This window comes from Triturus cristatus, chromosome 7 (assembly GCF_964204655.1).
Source record: "Triturus cristatus chromosome 7, aTriCri1.1, whole genome shotgun sequence".
Classification (NCBI taxonomy): Eukaryota; Metazoa; Chordata; class Amphibia; order Caudata; family Salamandridae; genus Triturus; species Triturus cristatus.
Genome location: NC_140590.1, coordinates 722,662,827 through 722,686,032, shown reverse-complemented (window position 1 = coordinate 722,686,032; position 23,206 = coordinate 722,662,827). Strand labels below are relative to the sequence as shown.

Here is a 23,206-nt window from a genome sequence, read left to right as displayed (position 1 = left end):
TTTATAGGGCGTGTTTTCCTTGAGTTATGTAACAGCTCTCCTGTTTACATAAGGGCGTGTTTTCCTTGAGTTATGTAACAGCTCTCCTGTTTACATAACCTCTCAACCGCTAAGCATCCTGGGAGATGTAGTCCGTTTACGCTGGTTACCGTTTTCCTCCCCTCGCATGACAGGAATTCTTGACAAGCCTCCACCTCCATGCGTGGAGATTGAGCGGCGGCAGTTGATGCCATTTGACTTGCCTCCTGAAGTCTGTGATATCATTCTGGCAGCCAGGCGTCCCTCCACAAAGTCGGTATACGCCTGCCGGTGGAACAAATTTGTGGCATGGTGCACAGCAAAGGCTGTGGATCCCCTTTCCGCCCCTCTTTCTGAGGTTCTCCTCTTCCTTCTTTCTCTGGCCCGGCAGGGCTCTGCCCTGGGCACTCTGAAAGGTTATCTTGCTGCCATCTCCGCCTTCTTGCGGCTTCCTGATCAGCCTTCTCTTTTCAAGTCCCCTGTGGTTACACGCTTTCTCAAAGGCATTACACACACGTTCCCTCCTGTCCCTTTTGTAATGCCTCAGTGGGACTTGAATCTGGTATTGACGTTCCTGATGTGCGCTCCCTTCGAGCCTCTCCACAATTGCCCTCTTCGTCTTCTAACTCTAAAGACTGCTTTTCTGGTAGCCATCACCTCGGCTAGACGGGTGAGTGAGCTCCAGGCTTTATCTTCAAAGCCTCCTTTTCTATCTGTTCATCCGGACAAGGTTGTCCTTCGGCCTCGTCCCTCTTTTCTTCCTAAAGTGGTGACTCCATTTCACCTTGGGCAGTCTGTCACCTTGCCCACCTTCTTTCCGCCTCCGCATCCTTCCAAAGAGGAAGAGAGGCTCCACCGTCTGGACCCAAAACGTGCGCTCTCCTTTTATCTGGACCGCACAAAACAGTTCCGGGTGGACGACCAGCTTTTTGTTGGGTACGTGGGCGCTAAGAAGGGGAAAGCTGTGCACAAACGAACCATCTCTCGGTGGGTCGTTTTGTGTATAAAAATCTGCTATTCCTTGGCTAAAAAGGACCCTCCTGTTGGGCTGCGCGCCCATTCTACTCGGGCCACGGCGGCTACTACTGCCTTGGGACGGGGAGTCCCTTTGCAGGACATCTGTCAGGCGGCGACGTGGGCTTCGCTACACACGTTTGCCAGGCATTATTGCCTTGACAGCCAAGTCCGGAGGGATGGCTTCTTTGGCCGTTCTGTCCTCCAGGACTTTCTGGTGTGATCTTGGTTCGCAGACCCACCACCGGGGATGGTATTGCTTGGGTATCTATTCTAAGGTGAGGAATCTAACTAACGTGTTTCTTTCAGATGAACAAGTTACTAACCTTCGGTAACGATGTATCTGTAAGAAACATTAGTTAGTTAGATTCCTCACCGACCCTCCCATCCTCCCCGTTCTGCGAACTGACATCTAGGGTTAAGGTTGTCCTTTCAGGCCCCTAGATTTTATTTTTGGCACCAGTGTCGGTCTTTGCATGGCTCTGCGTTCCTGGCGCGGAAGGCTATGTACAAGAACTGACGTCAGCGCGCGAGGGCGGCGTCTAAGTACTCCGACGACGTCATCCCGGCGCACGACGCCGACGACGGACGCGGAGCCGCAGACGACGCCTAGCGACGCGCAAGGGGTATTGCTGACGAAAAATCTTCCGGATCCAGTCTGACGCCTGGGGATATTCTAAGGTGAGGAATCTAACTAACTAATGTTTCTTACAGATACATCGTTACCGAAGGTTAGTAACTTGTTCTTTACTTTGCAAAGACACACCCAAGGTAGAGATTCCCTATGGTGGAGACCCTATGATACCTTTAGGATGAGGGATTGCTTAGTGGACCATGAGACAGGGGGTAACCATGCCAGTGCTGGTTCTTCCTTATATGGCCACTTAGGCAATAGAGGCTTACCTTGTCAAGGCCAGCCTTATCTCCTTTCGTTTGGGGGGGGGGGGGGGTGTGTAGGAAGGTGGATATCTGACTATGGTTACCCCCAACTTTTTGCCTAGTGTCTAGCTGGTTTTTCGACTTAGTTGGCCTGAGATCCTGCCATTCAGGGTCTCAGGCTGTCTGCTCTCTCTTTAAAATGGACTCCATGTACCCTAGGTACATAACCAATTGGATAGGATCACCTTATTGGCCCCTGTACAGTGTACCCTAGGTACCCAGGGCATAGGTGTACCCTAGGCCTACCAGGGGCTGCAGCATGTATTATGCCACCCTTGGCCTGGCCTTCCATTCTGACACAACTGGCTTATCACTCAGCTGGGGCAAGGCCGTGTAATCACCCCTTGCTTAGGTGTAGTATTCCTATACCTAACTTACATATAGACACATGTGTACCTATCAGTCACTCCTATGGCAGGCCTTAACAATCCTGGAGGCAGAGTGCTTGGTAACATGTGAGATGGTGCTCTAGCATGAGCTGAGCCTGTCTGCAGCTTTCGGAACCAAGTCCTTATAGCTGTTCTATGATATAGCCTACCATATACTCTTAAAGTGCCTTATAATCTTAGACGGTTATGGTAACTATGGTTTGGCTTTATCGAAATATGTCGTGTAAGGTGTCTAACACTGTGGAATAATACCCCCATGCCATTTCTGGACATGAGGATATTATTCCCCCCTTCTAGAGGGAAAGACATGTTAAAATCATACTTCACTGTTAGCCTCTGACCAAAGCCTCAGCTTCACAAAATGGATGCTGCTGCCACAGACACAAGTCTGACCTCCTGCTGCTGGGAGTGATCCCAGCCAGGGAGGCCTGGACAATAGGTTTCCTGCTTGGTGAGGTGCTAGCACCTCCCCAGACAGCCTTTAGTGTATTGGGGCAGGGTGGGCTGAAAGGAATGAGACATGCCTGGGGCACACAAGGTGTTCCTGGCATAGTCCAGTTCAAACCGGCGCTGGGGCACTCCAGCCCCAGCTCGAAACTGGACAAAGGGAAGTGGGTGTAACCACCCCCTCCCAGGTCCCACCTATAAGGCGTGACCTAGCAGGTATCCCAGCCCCCCAGATTAGTATAAGAGTGGGAGTTGGGCCTCAAGACTTTAGATTATCCTGAACCTGCAAACTTGAACAGAAACTCTGGACCTTCGACATTCGACGAAAGAAGAAGACTGAAGAATCTCCCTTGTAGCCAAGGAGTGGCTACCCTGTGCAAACAGGCACCATCAAGAGACTACCCTTTGCTTTGCCCACGTTCTACGAGGAACCGACTGCAGAGCCCGACCAGAGCCTTGACTTCCAGACTTCTGCGACCCTGATCCACATCCACAGCGAAGCTGAGATCCGTGGAGGCGACGAGCGACGTGGGACCGGCTACCTGGGAAAAGTGGCTAGTAACTTAAAGCGCAGCTTCTGAGGCACCCTCGAAGTTGTGCACCGGGGATTGAGAAGCCCCAACCCCAAGCACCATCTGCACCGAAGATCAGCCCCCCACACTCCACGAGTCCTGCGTGGGGCCCTTCTGCATTTTCCTGCTTGCCGCGTCTGTCCGGTTGCTTGCCCGCTGGCTAGTGGCCATTGTGACGACGCACCCTGAAATCTTCTGCGCTGGTTTGGCTCCTCCAGACTGGCTCCCGCTTCTCTGCAAAGAAGAAGCACCCCAGACCTTCCTGGTCTGCACCAGAAGCAAGTCCTCCGTTCTTCGTGGGTTCCGCTTGCCAAGGCTTGGTGAGTCCTAGTCCAACTTCGACGCCGCCGACAGCAAGAGCCTTCGTGGGACAGCTCGCCTCCTGGTCCTGGTCGTCCTCGACGCTTCCTGGTCCTCCTGGCTGCAGCGTCAAGCTTCACCTTCACCTGCAATCTTCACGACGTCGCCTGGTTCCTTCCTGGTTCCACGTGGTCACTGGCTAGTGACCTTGACTCTGTCCCTTCTGCTTGCAGGTTTCCTCTCTTCTTGATCCCAGCCTTGGGATCCACCGGACACTCTTCACTGACTGCCTGTCAGCATCTTTCTTCAGGCATCCATAGGAGTCGACGACGAAAACCGACGCATCTTCACCCCTATGCACCCGCAGCCTGTGGGCTAGGTAACTTGGGTACTCCGGTGCTCATCAGGATAGTGACTATCCTAGTGTCTAGTTTTCAAGTCTCAACTTCCTAGCTACTCCGGAAGTGTCCTAAATCTACCGTTTTCTAAACTGTACTATTGCTATTGACTTTTACGCATTACGCGTGAGTGTTTCCACTCTGCACACGAATCCCGTGGGCCTCCCACTTCCTAACTAACGCTAGTGTAGTGTAGCCCCAGCGATTCCCTAGGCCTAGGCCTATTCTATTTCCGTGACAGTGGTCCTTATACCACTTACTTAGTATATGGTTTGCGTGGCCCCTAGGGCCTAACTGTATTACTTACCTGTGTGACTTAATGTATGCTTAAATAAGACTGTGTTGTACTTACCTCTAATCTCAAAGAGTGCTGAGGGTTTGACTAGAATAAATACACTTTATTTTATATATATATCTGTTGTGGTGTCCTTTCATTTGGTATTCAAGGGATTATATATGGTATCACAGCTGGCTTCACATGCCATTCAGAGTTTAGCCTAAGACTGCTCTTGTCCATGCTACCACTAGGATAGCTGGTCTATAAGGTTGACTTTACAACCAATCACCATAAGGGTATTTGGACTGATATAAGGTGTACACTAGAACTAGTGACATCATACATCAGGCCAACTTCTCACACTCAACACCACTCACTTACCTACTCATAGAGCCAATCACACACACCACACAACCACTCACACACCCAGGTTTCAGCGACATTATAGTTAAGAAATAGCAATAAAAAAAATAGAAATTCACTGAAAAAAAACAAAGGTTACAAGGACGTTATAGTTAGGTTCAGATTTTACACACACAAAACCATAGAAATAGAGAAGTTAAAGTTGTATCAAGTAACTATAACTCGTGCCCTTAGGTAATTATAATTCACGCCCTCGCTTCACTGCTGATTACCCCACATATTACATCACTTATGATATCTTCTATAGCATTGATAATATCACTGCAACATTTGAGGCAAAATTATTGATGAGAAAACTGTACATGGCGGGGGCGCATGTTCTAGTTGGAGCATATAAATATATATATATATATATGAGAGAGAGACAGAGAGACAGAGAGACAGAGACGTATAAATATACATGTGTTTATGAGGCTACACAGAGACTGTGGGAAAACACCTGACAAGAATGTAATCTCTAGGAGTGCATTCTCATGGACCTAAAATGACAAACTTAGGAATAGGACTTCAAGAGCCTCAAGTCCTAGTTTTAATCTTCTCTCTTTTGGCAGCATACGGCTAATCCTTATAACCCTCACTTTGTTTTTGGGAAACTTTGCCTACAGACAATTTCCTCTCCTCTACAAAATGGTTTGTCAAACATAGTGCCGCAATTAGGGGTTGGTGAACACAGAGCATATGTCAAAAATAAACAGATGCTCTGCCCTGCCACCTATTCTATCTCACACCTCATTTCAGGCATGCAGAAAAGATGCAGAAGCAGCATGTTGAAGCAACCACTGGCATCTGGCCACAGACATAGCATCAGTATCATTGACCTTTTTAGGCAGGGCTTCAGACTGTGTGTTCTGTGCTTTTATTTCTGTCCAGGGCCACAATGCATGGTATCTATGTCTCGGATCTGCTCCTGCGCCGGGAAACCCTTTTTGGGTAGCTGTTGCGCATTACCAATTTAATAAATAAATAAATGGTGATCTCGGACAGTAGAAAACTTAAATACCACCCATGCGCTGGTAGTAAACTTCCTGTTTGCAAACCAAACCCCCCACTTGAGGGTTTAATCGTTGGAAAATATAGGTATATGCTGGACAGTTCCTAATGCCACTATGGTCCTCTCATGTGCCAGTTTTCAGATAATGGCAGGCCTGTCTTCCACCTATCATGAGAATATATATATTGAGTGAGTTAAAAATGTACCTGATTTTTTGTATTTGTGAATTGGCCAATGGTACATGAAGAAGAAAGTTGGATACGTGAGCAAAAATTGTAAGGATGCATTTGAGTTTGATATCCACTAGTGACAATTTCAAAGTCAGTTTAAATTAATTTGCAGCTTAGTAAGCTAATAGCTTGAATGGTGGTCTGGGCTATGTATAAATATTTCTTGTTGGATGACACCAGTCACTCCTTTTTGTGCTATATATTGATGTTGATGTTCCTTCACTAATTTGCACCTCTCTTCTCTTATGAATTCAGGTTTGGTATACAAGTATGTCCGATATGCCTGGGGGACCCAGAGAAACCTATTCTCTTGCCTTGTTTTCACATGTATTGTCAGGACTGCATCAAACAGTGGCTAACTCCAGTACGGATGAATTGTCCCTTGTGCAAAATTCAACTTCCTGATGACTACTGCGTTACTGTCTCGAAAGAGCTTGGGTAACAGACTTTTCGTAATTTTGGTTGCACCCCTCCACCCCCCACACCCCTACTTATGTGTTCCATTGTATTCTTGTCAAGAAATCCTCTGCCATGTACCCTGAATAGTATGCCATTACCTTGCACTTGATGGTATGTTACATCGCAGGCAAGTACATCCGGAGGGACGTTACATCACAGGTAAGTACACTGGGAGTGTTTACATTGCAGGTATGTTTTATTGTTTTACTTTGTGGGCTTTTACATTGCAGGTAGGTGCATTATATACTTATATGTGTGTGTGTGTGTGTGTGTGTGTGTGTGTGTGTATATATATATATATATATGTGTGTGTGTGTGTGTGTGTTGCACAAAGGTAGGAGCACTCAACTGGTATGTATACATTTTATTTGCGCCTCACAGACGCATTCCGTGCCTTTTTCAATGTAAGTTGCGATGAAGAAAGCAGACTAACTCTTCACTTTCAGAATGTTCAGAAGTGCTGCCATCTTTGCTTGTGTTTATAAAGTGACTTTCATATCTTTTAAACTTCTAAATAGCATTGTAAAGTCCACCAACCACGAGTCACTTACATGTCATATCATATGAACATTCTGAAAGTGACGAGTTAGTTTGATTTCTTCATCGTTGAATTGCTATATTAAAGGTATGAGCTTTTGACTAAATTTGCGGTTTTATTTTTGTGCAACTTACATTGAAAAAGGCACGGAATGCCGAAACGCGTCTGTGAGGCGCAAAAAAAATGTATACATACCCATCGAGTGCTTCTACTTTTGTGCAACAATTATTTTTACGTGATGCCACCTTCATGTCATGGAGGCACCCATTCGCAAGAGTTCAGCGTTTTCTTGTGGCTTTCGGAAAATATATATATATATCTCCAAACAAAAAGCTCCCAACTGTAGGAGAGTAGGGTCTGCTTTCTATGTTCACCCCCACTTTTTGCTTTTGCTTTACTGGTTTTCGACTTAGATGTGGCTGTGGGCCTGCTAATCAGACCCACAGCCCTGCTGTTCTCTCTCTAAATTGATACTATGTACTTTAGGTGCATAACCCATTTGGATAGGGTCACCTTATTGGCCCCTGTACAGTGTACCTTAGGTACCCAGGGCATAGGTGTACCCTAGGCCTACCAGGGGCTGCAGCATGTATTATTCCACCCCTGGCCTGGCCTTCCATTATGACACAATGGGCTGATCACTCAGCTGGGGCAAGGTCGTGTAATCACTCCTTGCTTAGGTGTAGTATTCCTATACCTAACCTACATATAGACACATGTGTACCTATCAGCCACTCCTATGGCAGGCCTTAACAATCCTGGAGGCAGAGTGCTTGGTAACATGTGAGATGGTGCTCTGGCATGAGCTGAGCCTGTCTGCAGCTTTCTGAACCATGTCTTTATAGCTGTTCTATGATATAGCCTACCATATACTCTTAAAGTGCCTTATAATCTTAAACGGTTATGGTAACTATGGTTTGGCTTTATCAAAACATGTCGTGTAAGGTGTCTAACACTTTGGAATAATACCCCCATCCCATTTCTGGGGATGAGGATATTATCCCTCCCTTCTAGAGGGAGAAGACATGTTGTGACCTACTTACCCGGTTAAAGTTAACCAGAGCCCCAACATCACAAAATGGATGCTGCTGCCACGACACAAGTCTGACCTCCTGCTGCTGGGAGCGATCCCGGCAAGGGAGGTTTGGACAATAGGTTTCCTGCCTTGGGAGGTGCGAGCTCCACCCCAGACAGGCCTTAGTGTATTGGGGCAGGGAGGGTTGAAAGAAACTAGACACTGCCTGGGGCACACAAGGTGTCCCATGCATAGTCCAGTTCAAACCGGTGCTGGGGCTCTCCAGCCCCAGTACTGGCGCGAAACTGGACAAAGGGAAGGGGGTGTACCCACCCCCCTCCCAGGTCCAACCCATCAGGCGTGACCTAGCAGGTAACCCAGCCCCCCAGATTAGTATAAGAGTGGGAGTTGGGCCCCAGGAGATTAGATTATCCTGAACCTGCAACTTGAACAGAAACTCTGGACCTTCGACATTCGACGAAAGAAGAAGACTGAAGAATCTCCCTTGTGGCCAAGGAGTGGCTACCCTGTGCAAACAGGCACCATCAAGAGACTTACCCTTTGCTTTGCTAAAGTTCTACGAGGGACCGACTGCAGAGCCCGACCAGAGCCTTGACTTCCAGACTTCTCCGACCCTGATCCACATCCACAGCAGAGCTGAGATCCGTGGAGGCGACGAGAGACGTGGGACCGGCTACCTGGGAAAAGTGACGAGTATCTTCCAGCGCAGCTTCTGAGGCACCCTCGAAGTTGTGCACTGGGGATTGAGAAGCCCCGACCCCAAGCACCATCTGCACCGAAGACCAGCCCCCCACACTCCACGAGTCCTGCGTGGGGCCCTTCTGCATTTTCCTGCTTGCCGCGTCTGTCCGGTTACTTGCCCGTTGGCTAGTAACCTTTGTGACGACATCCCTTTGACTTTCGACTGCTGGTTTGGCTCCTCCAGACTGGCTCCTGCTCCTCTGCAAAAGAGAGGCACCCCAGACCTTCCTGGTCTGCACCAGAAGCAAGTCCTTCATTCTGCGTGGGTTCCGCTTGACAAGGCTTGGGGAGTCCTTCTTCGACTTCGACACCGCCGACAGCAAGAGCCTTCGTGGGACAGCTCGCCTCCTGGTCCTGGTCGTCCTCGACGTCTCCTGGTACCCGTGGCTGCTGCGACAAGCTTCACCTTTCCACTGCAAGCTTCACGACATCGCCTGGTTCCTTCCTGGTTCCACGTGGTCACTCGCTAGTGACCTTGACTCTGTCCCTTCTGTTTGCAGGTATCCTTCCTTCCTGATCCCAGCCTTGGGATCCACCGGACACTCTTCACTGACTGCCTGTCAGCATCTTTCTTCAGGCATCCATAGGAGTCGACGACGAAACCCGACGCAACTTCACACCTTTGCACCCGCAGCCTGTGGGCTAGGTAACTTGGGTACTCCGGTGCTCATCAGGATATTGACTATCCTAGTGTCTAGTTTTCAAGTCTCGACTTCCTACCTACTCCAGAAGTGTCCTAAATCTTATTAATTCAAAACTGTACTATTTCTATCGATTATACGCATTACGCGTGAGTGTTTCCACTCTGCACCTGAATCCCGTGGGCCTCCCACTTCCTAACCTGTGGTAGTATAGTGTAGCCCCAGCGATTCCCTAGGCCTAGGCCTATCCTATTTCCGTGACAGTGGTCCTTATACCACTTACTTAGTATATGGTTTGCGTGGCCCCTAGGGCCTAACTGTATTACTTACCTGTGTGACTTAATGTATGCTTGAATAAGACTGTGTTGTACTTACCTCTAATCTCATAAAGAGTGCTGAGGGTTTGACTAGAATTAATACACTTTATTTTATATATATATATCGGTTGTTGTGTCCTTTCATTTGGTATTCAAGGGATTATATATGGTATCACAGCTGGCTTCACATGCCATTCAGAGTTTAGCCTAAGACTGCTCTTGTCCATGCTACCACTAGGATAGCTGGTCTATAAGGTTGACTTTACAACCAATCACCATAAGGGTTGTTTGGACTGATATAAGGTGTACACTAGAACTAGTGACATCATACATCAGGCCAACTTCTCACACCAACATTTAGGCGGCTTACACAGTGTGTGATCAAGCTCGCGGACGCAAGCGAAACGCATCAATGGCGGACACTATGTCCGATGATTTCTTTGGATACTACAATTCCGAATAAACCTGCACCTGCATTGGACTACATTTTGTTCCCGATTTATTGAACAGATTTTGTCCTAAGAGGTCCTCGCCAGATTAACCCCGCTTGAGATCGTATGCGGCGGGGCTGGAACAGTTTCTTGATATATCTCCAAACAAAAAGCTCCCAACATTTAGGCGCCTCACACAGCGTACTTTTTTCACCTTCTTTATTGGTTGGTTTTTAAGGGATTCAGCATTATCCCTTGAGCCTCATTTCAGCATTCCCATTAAATCAAGTTCTTTTAGCCAATATGTTTCAGGCAATCATTCGCCCTTGATCACTGATTGGCTCATGGAGGGCAGCGGCAGAAAAATCACGTCGCACCTGCGACTCATTTTAATGTCCTGCCTCAGTGGGCGTGTGCATGCTATGCATGCATTGTGGTTGTAATAGTCCAACGCGTTATATTTTCAAGATTTGTGCCGCTGCGCCCCAAAACACTGTTAAATTAAAACCCACAGTGGGTTGCTCTATATGGTATAGCGCTGATGCCCTTACTTTTAGTATCCATCCAACAGGCATACGCTGTTCCATCTGTGCTCAATTCCTTGCGCATTAGACCTGTTTTTTCTGTAGCGGGGCGTCCTGTGACCAGGGAAGGCCACTATGAAATCCAAACAAAAAGCCCCCAACATTTAGGCGCCTCACACAGCATACTTTTTTCACCTTCTTTATTGGTTGGCTTCTAAGGGATTCAGCATTATCCCTCGAGCCTCATTTCAGCATTCCCAGTAAATCAAGTTCTTTCAGCCAACATGTTTCGGGCAATCCTTCGCCCTTGATCACGGCATGGCTCATGGAGGGCAGTGGCAGAAAAATCATGTCGCACCTGTGACTCGTTTTAATGTTCTGCTTCAGTGGGCGTGTGCACGCTATGCATTGTGGTTGTAATAGTCCAACACGTTATATTTCCAAGATTTGTGGCACTGCGCCCCAAAACACTGTTAAATTAAAAACCACAGTGGGTTGCTCTATATGGCATATCGCTGATGCCCTTACTTTCAGTATCCATCCAACAGGCATACGCTGTTATATTTAATTATTTATTTATTTGACCATGTAAAAAGAACACATTTATTCCTTTATTTCTACAGTCAAAAGTACAATTCATTTATTTACAAATCATTTAAGAAAAAAAATTTAAATTATGTACTCTTGAAATAATATAGTAATTGTAAACAATGTAAGCAATTCAATAAATAATATTCTGATGGATACTTATAACCGCTGATTCACATTTAGACTATTCCCAGGTGCAAGACTGAATTTGAAAGCTTTTTACACCGCAGTGCTCCTGGTCAGCTCCACGTTGACTTTCTTCAATCTGGAAGTGAAGAACGTCACCGCATACAAGTGCCACACCAGCATGCTGACATCAGTTCCTTTCTTTCTGCGCCTTCAACCATGAATCCATACCACTGCTCCTCTTTTTTCCATCAGTTGATGGGACTTTTCATTCAAATTACAACCAGCATACAGTGGAACAATGTCCCTCCAAAAACAACAGGATTTGAGCAGTGCAAATTTGCAAACCAATTTCTGTGGTCGAGCTGCACAAGGTATGCCTTTGGTATATGGGCTAAGGATACTACTCCAAGAAGTGTGAAGAATGTGCCTTGATGAACCCAAAGGTGATCCGGGAACGTGAAGCGAAGCAGCACTGTGAAGTGCTCCAGAAGGTACTTTGCAAGTCCCAATCAGAGTAGACAGTGCACTCCCTAGGTCCATGACAGGTCCTTGCTGCGGTCAAAGTCTTCATGTAAGTCTCAGTTATAGGCAATGCTGCTATCACTTTGTTGGCATGCAGAGTACCTCAACATTTGAAAGGTTACAAAGTGGGCAGCCATACAAACGTTCACTAAGCACTACTGCCTTGACAGCCAGGCTCGATGGTTAGGGAACTTAACCCATTGAGTCCTGCAGGATGTTTTGGTCTGAGTCCATTTCACAGACTCTCCCCCTTGGGAGGTACTCCTTTGGTGTCTATTTCTGGAGGTGAGGAATCTGCAGTTTTATGTATCCATCAGAATAAAAAGTTATATCTGAAAGAAACACGTTAGTTAGATTCCTTACCTTAGAATATCTCCAGGCGTCAGGCTGGATCCGGAAAGATTTTCGTCAGCAATACCCTTGCGCGTCGCTAGGTGTCGTCTGCGCCTCCGCGTCCGTCGTCGTGATCGCCGGGATGACGTCGTCGGAGTACTTAAACGCCGCCCTCGCGCGCTGACTTCACTTCTTCTTTTTTTCCGCGCCAGTAAGCGCAGATCCGGGAAGAGCATACTCTTTTAGTCACTTTTTGACTAAACTTTTTGAACTTTTTTGGTTCCTATTTCGAGTCGACCTCGACTCCTGGTGCCGGTAGCGATGCCTGGGTTTAAGCCGTGCGACGCCTGTCACCGCCTGATGTCGGTCACGGATCATCACCGCCGGTGTCTCTACTGCCTTGGGGCCGACCACGATGCCGAGTCGTGCCTCGACTACCGGGCCTTGACCTCGAAGGCTAGGCGGGAGCGGTCCTGCAAGCTGCTCGAGATCCGGCAGTCGACTCCACGCCGATCGAGGTCACGGTCGAGGAGGAGGTCGAGGGACTGGTCGCGGAGCCGCAGTCATCACCGCTCGTCGGGGTCCAAGTCCTCACATTCCGGTAAGGCGAGGCACAGCAAGAAGTCGAAGAGACGACATCGCTCTTCTGACTCCCCTCGCCGGTCGCGTGACTCGGCTGAGGGTTCGGGTGGCACCACCTGCGCGGCTCCGTCGGAGCCGCAAGAGTCGCGCCCGGTCCCATACCCGTCGGTCCCTGGGCCCGATGCGACTCCGACGGAGATCCGAGACTTCCTTGTGGGAGTCTCACTCCGCCGTCGATGCCTCCCGGCGTGCCTTCGGGCCCAGCAGGTACGACTGGGGGGCCTAGCGAGCCGGCGGCTCCGGCCCCGGCGCCGCCGTCGACTTAGGTCCCGACGCCGCATGCCCCCTGGGGATCCAAGCCTGGATCCCGGTCGACCTTACGACCGCTCCGCCGGCGCCGACCCCTTTGGTGCCGCCCCCGGTGCCATCTTCGGACGATGTCGTCCCCAGGTTTAGTCCAGGTCCGGGCCCAACGTCGGGCGAACTTAGGGCGAACAAAGCAATACCAAAGGGGATGATGGACAGAGCATTTGAGCAAATCAAACACTCACCCCCAGTCAACTGATTTGGGTTTAATCCGTCATTCTTTAGCTCACTCCACCACCCCAGTTCAGACATGGCCATATGCAAATCAGTCTGACCCTGTGCCTTCTGGGCTCCATATCAACCTATTGGAGCTGCGGGCGATCCGACTTGCACTGAAGGCATTCCTTCCCTCTGTTCGGGGAAGTGTAGTGCAGGTGTTCACGGACAACACCTCCGCCATGTGGTATTGCAACAAACAGGACGGGGTGGGGTCGTGGACCCTTTGTCAGGAGGCTCTGCGCCTCTGGACATGGCTGGAACATCACGGCATCACCCTGGTGGTTCAACACCTGGCGGGCTCTCTGAACGCCATGGTGGACGAACTCAGCTGCCGGTGCATGATGGATCACGAATGGCGTCTGAACTCGGACGTGGCGCAAGAACTTATTAGGCAGTGCGGAGAGCCTTGGTTAGATCTATTCGCCACTGAAGAGAACGCGCAATGTCATCAGTTCTGCGCGTTTGAATTTCCAAGGCGGCACTCGATTGGAGACGCTTTTCGTCGCGAGTGGAGTTGCGGTCTGTTGTACGCCTTTCTGCCTATTCCACTTCTGCCCAGAGTGCTGAAGAACATCAGCGGGCCCAAGTCATCCTTGTGGCTCCGGATTGGGCACGAAGATACTGGTATCCCGAGCTACTCAGTCTGTCCATCGATCCCCCGATTTGACTGCCTTCTGTCGCAGCAGCAGGGGACGGTTCTCCACCCGAACCTGTCCAGCCTCCACCTCCATGCGTGGAGATTGAGCGGCGACAGTTGATGCCATTGGACTTGCCTCCTGAAGTCTGTGATGTCATTCTGGCAGCCAGGCGTCAGGGCTTTGCTCATATGTTTCCTCCTGTCCCTTTCGTAATGCCTCAGTGGGATTTGAACCTAGTGTTAACCTATCTAATGTGCGCTCCTTTTGAGCCACTTCATAATTGTCCTCTTCGTCTTCTGACTCTTAAGACTGCCTTCCTGGTTGCCATCACCTCTGCTAGAAGGGTGAGTGAGCTCTAGGCTCTATCTTCTAAGCCTCCTTTCCTTTCTGTCCATCCGGACAATGTTGTGCTCAGGACTCGTCCTTCCTTTCTCCCTAAGGTGGTAACTGCTTTTCACATCGGCCAGTCTGTTACACTGCCCACCTTCTTTCCGCCACTGCATCCCTCGAAAGAGGAAGAGAGGCTCCACCGTCTGGACCCAAAACGAGCGCTGTCCTATCTGGACTGCATGAAACAGTTCCGGGTGGACGACCAACTCTTTGTTGGCTACGTGGGCGCTAAGAAGGGGCGGGCAGTGCTAAGCGAACCATCTCTCGGTGGGTCGTTTTGTGCATTGAGGCCTGTTATTCCTTGGCTAAGAAGGATCCTCCTGTGGGGCTGAGAGCCCATTCCATCAGGGCCACAGCGGCTACTACTGCCCTGGGACGGGGAGTCCCTCTTCAGGACATTTGTCAGGCAGCAGCGTGGGCCTCGCTGCACATGTTTTCCAAGCATTACTGCCTGGACAGCCAAGTCCGGAGAGATGGCTTCTTTGGCCGTTCCGTTCTCCAGGACTTCCTGGTGTGATCTTGGTTCGCAGACCCACCACCGGGGTCCGTATTGCTGGGGTATCTATTCTAAGGTAAGGAATCTAACTAACGTGTTTCTTTCAGATGAACAAGTTACTTACATTCGGTAACGATATATCTGTAAGAAACATTAGTTAGTTAGATTCCTTACCGCCCCACCCATCCTCCCCGTTCTGCGAACTGATATCTAGGGTTAAGGACATCCCTTTCAGGGCCCTAGATTTATGGCACCAGTGTCGGTCTCTTGCATGGCTCTGCGTTCCTGGCGCAGAAAGCTATGTATAAGAACTGACGTCAGCGCGCGAGGGCGGCGTCTAAGTACTCAGACGACGTCATCCCGGTGATCACGACGCCTAGCGACGCGCAAGGGTATTGCTGATGAAAATCTTTCCGGATCCAGCCTGACGCCTGGGGATATTCTAAGGTAAGGAACCTAACTAACTAATGTTTCTCACAGATATATCGTTACCGAAGGTAAGTAACTTGTTCATTAGTAGCATGTGTTGGCTGCAGATACACATGCAATGCATACTCCTGCCATCTGCTGTTGGGCCCAGACTTTGCAAGTTGTTTTTATTGAGTAAGTTTTATGATTGGCATAGTCACTCCTCCTCTTCGAGGTATTGCACATGTTTAACAGTTCCTTTGTTTGGATGGACTACGTTGGAGCTCTTCAACATTCAGTGCCCACGAGGCCTACCATACAGAGAAACTGGGACCGAAGATCCAGTGAATGACACCAACAGATCTTAGACGCCGGGGACCTACTACCCGGCGATCAACACACATGCCCGTTGAGAATGCCCGTTTCCGGGTGATGGAGACAAAGAAGGATCTCTTTCAACTGTGCCCTCGGTGCAAGGCCAAATACACACACTCCGACATACATGAAGTGTGTAATTTGTGCTTCTCCCCAGAGCACAAAGAAGTTGAGTGTGAGGCCTGCTCATTATTCAGAAACAAAAAGACACTTCGGACCTGTAGGGATTGATCCCTGGCGCACACCGAGGTGGAGACCAGTGCTCAGGTAGGAGGCGAGGTGGTTATCACCAGCCTCCACTAAGTTGGTCTGATTCATCATCCAGAGACGAACCGGTACATGTCGAGGGGCTCACATTGCCCACGCTGATTCCTATGTCTGGGTCTCATGATATAACAGGGCTACCTGGGATGAAATGAAATAACTCATGCAACATCTCTGACACGAATATAAGAAGTGAGGCAAAGACCTGGTTTTGGAGGCTGGCTTGGTATATGGTGCACACTTATTTAAGTGAAGCACCCTGTACTAATCCAAACACCACTTATGGTGATGTTAGTGGTCTTAAACAACCATAGAAGCTCTCTAAGTGGTAGCTGTGGAGAGCAGCCTTCAGGCTTAGTCTAGAAAGAGTGTTAATCATTTTTTTTACCAGAAAAAGAACCACACAGTGTAGTTATATGTTCGAGGCATATGAGCCATAGATCGTATACTTTTGCATAGATTGCCATCTGGTGTTGGGCTCTAATGTTTGCACTTTGTTTTTGTCTTGAAAGAAGTCTTTGTAGTCATGAATCTGATAGAGACTACTAGCCGCAGATTCCTTCACGTAGAATTATCCCCAGGCGTGAGACTGGATCTGGAAAACTCTTCGGCGCCGGGCCGACGTCGGGTCGTTGACTCGTCTTTGTACGCCTCCTCTTCTCCAGAGGTTCGGCGTTTGCTGGTGTCATCCTCGCTGGAGACGGGCTGCTGTGACGTGGCTTTTTTCCCGACGTCGTCTAAAGGCGGCTCCTCGCCGTCACCACGGCCGCGGTCTTCGCCGGAGGAGCCGCAAGTCCCCCACTCTTCGGTCCCTCTTCCTTCCTTTCGGCCTTGGCCCTTCCTTCCTCCGGTTGGCTTGGGGGATGGCCGCCTTAGCTTGCAGCCGTCACCTTATGAGGAGCTGCTTTCCCCTCCGCGGGGTCCTATGGAGGCGGGTGCGGCTTTCGCCCGCGCTTTTTCCACGGCTGTGGGAATTTTGCGCATGGGTGATCCATCTACCCATTTCCCCACGGATCATCTTCTGGAGGTTCTCCATCAGGGCTCTGGTGGTGGGGAACTGTTGCTTCCCTTCGAGGGTTCACTCCACTCTTCTCTCTTGGGGACTTGGGGCCGTCCCGCCATGGAGGACCCGGTGCCCCAGCACCTTCTGCACCAACACCATCCGGCACTGCGTGATCCGGTGTGTCTTTCTCTTCACCCTTCGACCAGAGGCCCCCTTTTGCAGTCTGCCTTTCCTGCTTTGCCGCTGCTGTTGTCTCCCCCTTCACGGGAGGCCCGCTGGCTGGACTCCTGGTGGCGCAATATGTTTGCCTCAACCAGTGCGGCTCTGCGGGCCCTTAACACACTGTGTGTTTTGGCTAGGGCCACTTCTTGCTTGTGGGACTCGGCAGAGTCCCTTATGTCTGCCGCTTCTCAGGAGGGTGCCTGTGTGGATGTGGGACACCATGTCTTGGATGGTCGGAAACTGGTGGTGTTTATCCTTCGCTCCGCTCTGGACATCTCGGAGGTGCTGGGCCATGCCATGGCTTCTTCGGTTGCCCTTCATCGCCATGCCTGGCTTCGGGACAGTGTGTTCCCGAGAATGTTCGGGAATGGCTGGTGGACCTTCCCTTCGATGGTGCTCTTTTGTTCCATGCCCCTGCGGACTCAGCCATCCAGAGGTTCTTGGCGGGGCTTCGTCCTCCTCTTCCCCCTCCTTCTTCTCCTCAGTGACCTGCGTGTTGATCTGGTTCTTGGAGCTGTTCTTCCGTTGGGGCGGGTCGCCCCGGTTGTCTGGCTGAGGTTGTGGTTCTGTTGGCTGCTGGCCAGCCCTTTTTTGACTGTGTGTTTTTCCTTCGGGTTTTTTACCCCATGCTGGGCCTGAGATTGGGTCTTCTGCGTTTCCCCTCTGGCTGCTTGATAGGCCTCCTGTGTTTTTTTTTTGCCGCAGGTCTTTTTTGTTGTCCTCTGCTGCGGAAGTTTCTTCCTAAGAGGTTCCCATGTCTTGGGATATGACATGCCCTATGTGGGGCAAGTTTGGCTGTTATATAGCCCTGGTATGTGCTGGGGAGTTGTGGTTGCCTGCGGGCTTCTGCTCTTCGTGGCGTTATGGTATGTTGCGGATGCAACCTTCTTCTTTGCCCTTTTGCTTGAGTGTTTCGTTCTGTGGTGTCCCTGGCGTCTGGCGGAGCTTACCAGTGCCGCCCTCTTGTTCTTTCTGGACTGTTGTGCCTTCTTGGGGTTTTTAATGGGACTGTCATCCTGCCTTCTCCGCTGCTTCCAGTGGGCCTTGCACTCTGTTCTGTCACTTCTCCCTGTGGGGGGATGGTCCCTGGCTTCTGGACCCTCTTGCGGGTGCAGTTTGTCCCTGCGGGGTGTTGGACGATTCTTCCTGGGTGACCTTGAGTTCCCCTTTTCGGCTTCAGCCTGCTTCTTGCTGCCGGCGCCATCCTGTCTGGGAGCGCCTTTCTTCTTGGAGTCTCTAGGTTGCTCTTCTCCTTCGGTGCTCCTTTCCTTGCCTTGGGCGGAGGTTTTGTTGCCGCACGTGGGTGTGGGGTGTTTGACCTCTTGCTCCTTGCCTGGTTTCCTCTGCTGAGTGAGGACAGGCTATCTAATTCTTCTCTTCTTTTCCCGAACCCCTCCCCTCCTTGGGGTTGGTGGCCTCCTGCTGGTGGGGGTTTCCCTTTGCCTTTGGGACGGGCCCCTCGCACTGTTTTCGAACTCGGCCCCGGTGTGGTCCTCTGTTCTGCCCAGGTGGTGGGGTCCTCTCGCAGACGCCCCTTCCCCTTGGGTATGGCTAGGGTATCTATTCTACGTGAAGGAATCTGCAGCTAGTATTCTCTATCAGATGTACGAGTTACTTACCTTCGGTATCAATGTATCTGGTAGAGACGATTCTAGCCGCAGATTCCTTCACGGCCCGCCCTTCCTCCCCGTTCTGCGAGGGCTGGTGCTTTGTCTTTTGCACTCACTTCCCTGTGGGTTGCTGTGTCTTCTATGGGTACATTCTTTACCTTTTTATGTCAGGCTGTCCCTTTTTCCTCCCCGTTGTCAGATGGGAGGATAGGTTTGTTGGTACTTCTGGCTCTTAGCGATCTTTGAGGTTGGGATCTTTTGGCGGTGCCTCGGCCCTTGTTCCTGATGGGGTTTGTCACACTCTGTGATGGGGATGTCTTGGAGTTTATTTGTTCCCTGTGTGTCCCCGACTGGTTCCCCTTCCCCTTCCTTGTCTTTGGTTGGGGTTGTAGTCCTGTTACATGTTATCGTGACATTTTTACATATGGCCCTTGTCTCCGGGTGGCTGTCTTTGTACTGGCAGGAATGCTGCTCTATTCTTTATTCTTTCCCTGCCTTTGGGCACTGCAGTGCCGAGCACTGCTTTTTATGGTGTTGTTCCTCACCATTCCCTTTTTCTGCTCTTTCTCACACTGTTCCTATACTCTCACAGTTTTATCTGCTGACTCCGCGTTTTGGCGCAAAAAAGTTCTCCGAAGAAAACTGACGTAGGCGCGCCGGGGTGGGACTTATGTGACCTTGCTGACGTCACGTACGCGGACGACGCCTGGGCGGAGTCGCGTGATGCCGTCCCCCCGGCACGCAGGTATGCTGGGCAAGAAAGTTTTCCGGATCCAGTCTCACGCCTGGGGTTAGTTCTCCATGAAGGAATCTGCGACTAGAATTGTCTCTACCAGATACATCATTATCGAAGGTAAGTAACTCGTACGGTAGGTAACTCCTCCTTAGGACGATAGTGCGCATGGGCATCGACTCCATCTCCAGATTATTTTTTTCTGCCATCGGGTTTGGATGTGATTTGCTGCGCTCCGGGTCGATATCGGTTTCGAATCTCCCTTCGATACTCAATCCCTCTCCACTCGACGGTATTGTCTCGATCACATTTCCCTTTCGATGCGCATCTTTAAAGCAAACTCCTCGACCTCTATCTTCGACACGGGCCGTTGGGCCACGACGCGCCGACCATGCCTGCAGTCAATGGAAAAGACTCCTTTAAAAAAAATTCCCTGGTGTGGTGCTACATTCCCACACACAGACTTGCACAAGGTTTGTAATCTCTGCCTCTCCCTGGAGCACGAAGACAAGAACTGCAAGACATGTGCATCGTTCAGGTCAAAGAAAACCATCCGTGATTGTCGAGCTCGACGTCATGAAATATCTCGCGGAACCAGCGCGATTCCGGACATCTTCGGAGCAGATCCCAATGTCCAGCCAGAGCAACATGGTGACGAAGACATCTCCGTCTCCGAAGATGACGACTCCGACGTCGAAGAGGAGACAGTCTATCCGGCCCAGCGGTCCTTGAGTACTGAAACCCCTCTCCCAAAACCCAAACCTCAGGCTCCGGTAACACCCTCGCCCTCGGGCTCCAGTCGATACCAGCAACATGGCTCAGACGCCCCACCCTCGGGCCTGGCCATGAAACCAAAACATAAGCCTTCCGGGCTCGGGCTCGAGCCAACCTCATTCCGGCACCGAAAAGCCACCTTCGGCACCGAAACAGCCAGCTAAGGAGGTTACACGCCCTTCTTCATTGACGCCGAAGCCCCCGGTGTCGAAGCATACCAAGGACAAACATACGGATCCGAAAAAATCTTCGGAGACGAAAACGGCTTCGGAACCGAAAAAGTCGTTGGAGCCAAAAAAAGTCTCGGAGCCACAAACTCCAAGAACAAAACACAAGAAGTCCAAAACCCCACAGAAAGTCTCAGAAACTCGGCCCAAAGAACATTTTGACCCAAAATCTTCGGCACCGAGGAAAGACGCCTTACCTCAACCTGTACCTGATTTGGATCCAAAGCAAAAAACTCTTTCTATTCAAGTACCTATCATAGTAAATTTAGGGAGAGAGCACAGTTACTGAGGTCCTGATTAGCAGGATCCCAGTCAGATTAGTCAGAAAAAGGAATGACATCGGCAAGAATTGGGAATAACCATGAACGCAGATCCTTCTTTCCTTCACCTGGTAAGCGCGGGCAGGCACATATCTAATGCAGCAATCAAGTATGTACTAGACAGAGCAGACACTAATGCATGGGGTATCAACATACATGTCATGCTCTGCAGACTTCCGTGGCTACGCATATCATGTTTCAAACCCTAGGTGCAGCAGCACATTTGAGTGAAAAACCTCTTCGCACTGTTGTGGACACACAACTAGAGAAAACAAGCATTGGCATAGCCAATAGGTCTCGCTTTTGGGACCTTATAAGTATTTAGTTATGCAACTGTTGCATAGTTAAACACTTATAAGGTCCCAAAAGCGAGACCTATTGGCTATGCCAATGCTTGTTTCACTTCCATCTGGGCTAAAAAAAAAGGCCTGATTTAAAGGTTCATCAGCGCTTCTTTTGTTTTAGTGTAATCCTGGGTGGGAGCTATCTGTAGCCTAAAACCTATACGCCAATGCAATGGAGGGAAACAAAGGCACTCAGGTTGTTATAGTTTCAGAAATATTTAACAGAAACTATGAACTGGAGCCGGGGCTTTGACTTTGTTCAACCCCTGCAAGTAAGAGATGCATGCACTGTAAGAATGTCAGGAGCATCTGTATTAGTAATTACTCAAATAGTGATTTAAATAGAACTTACTAATTCATTTATTTATTTGCTTTGTATATACCTACTCATTCCATTGTAGGTTGTCAGAGCGCTTTGCATCACACACATACACATATTATACACAGACAATAAATCATACAAGTGTGTAAATCAAAGTGCAGGAAATGTTATATAAGGCAATGAGGGTTACAATGTATGGCCCATACTGCTAGGCTTTATATTAAATAGTGCATGGTCGGGAGAAATACAAAGTCAGAATATAAAAGTGGTTGAGGTTATCTGCACCAATTAGGCAGTATCACTCCGAAAAGGAACCCTTTGTAGTAACCTAAGAAAAATGATAGCTTGAGAAAAAAACAATAAGGTTCTAACCCCACCATAGCTAGCAGCTTGCATGCAGCGCCTTAATGACTATTCAGAGCTCACTGTTCTATAGTATAAGGATTGCAACGTATGAACTGCAAACAACATATGGATCTCTGTGTCAAAGGCAATGATCAACTTACTTATCTACCTAGAATACAAATCTGTGATCTTCATCTTATGCAATGTGTTTTTCAGCAGATGCAGTAACACTTTATGCTACTTTATGAGTCAAAACTTTGATTAGATAAAACACAGATCAATCCTGGAACCACCAGAATTATCTTACCATTATTATCCAATGAAAGTACTAGGCACACAAAGATCTCAGCGGCCAGTGCCTTCACTCCATAATATATTTTAAGATGCAGCCACTGTGTGACCAATTGGGTAAGCCAGAACAGACTTGATGTCTCATTTGTCCTTAGTGCCAGTTTCTAGGCAGCAGAGTAAAAAAAAAAAAATGTAAAGTTGACTGTTAAACACAGTTTTTCATGACTCTGCCCTTTTGTGCCTCCACCCCATTCCTCTGCCACACCTTGACCAATTCATGGGTGCCAGGAGCAAATATTTTCTATTTTCAGCACCTGCACCCAGTAAAATTAAAAGCAGGTTGGGTTGGAGTTGTGGTCAGCCTGGCCCCACCCGGCCACCTCCTTTGGCACCCCAGCAGCCCCAAAGCCTGCCCTGCATCTTCACCTCCGCCTTCCCCACCACCACCCTGTGCATCGCGTTAGCCCCTCCTCCAACTCCCCCTACACCCTGTTACCATTAGCTCAATTAATGGGGTAAATGGTAGCAGAGATGTCCCTGAAATCAGGTATAAGCCCACTGCAAGGGAACCGGTAATTACAGGTGGACATGGTTATTACCGACCTGGAGACTGAAACCCCTCATTGCACGGTGCAGCGATGCAATTACAATCCACAATGTTGGCATATTTGCCCTGTCAACTCACGTAGGCCTTTAGTTGTTCATATGTGTGATGGAGAGCACTCATTCGTTACAATAACACGCAAGCCAGTTAATCACTTGCATATACTGTAATAAAAAAGAGAAGGGTTTGTCCATGTGTAATGTAACTGGTGCTCATGTAAAGCGCTGCTATACCTTCGGGTTGTGGTTGCGCTACACAAAACTGCAAACGCAACCCAAAAATGACTTCGGTAGTAAAGTGAAACATTGTAGAGCCTAGAGTCGCCTGTGTGAGAGCAGCTCACCGATGTATTTTGTAAAAGGAACTGGAAGCACATTGCGTTGATGGGCAGCTAACATCTTTGGAGTTACTCACAT

The 23,206-nt window shown here is 49.2% G+C and overlaps 1 protein-coding gene across 2 annotated transcripts in view; it reads left to right on the top strand.

The window, feature by feature from the left end:
- Positions 1-23,206, top strand: part of RNF213 (ring finger protein 213) — a 2,329,248-nt gene that overhangs the window by 1,757,151 nt on the left and 548,891 nt on the right. For both annotated transcript variants that reach the window (XM_085617427.1, XM_085617426.1), the window contains exon 42: positions 6,254-6,436. In XM_085617427.1, the coding sequence (XP_085473553.1) occupies positions 6,254-6,436 (183 nt within the window). The remainder of the gene's footprint in view (positions 1-6,253; positions 6,437-23,206) is intronic.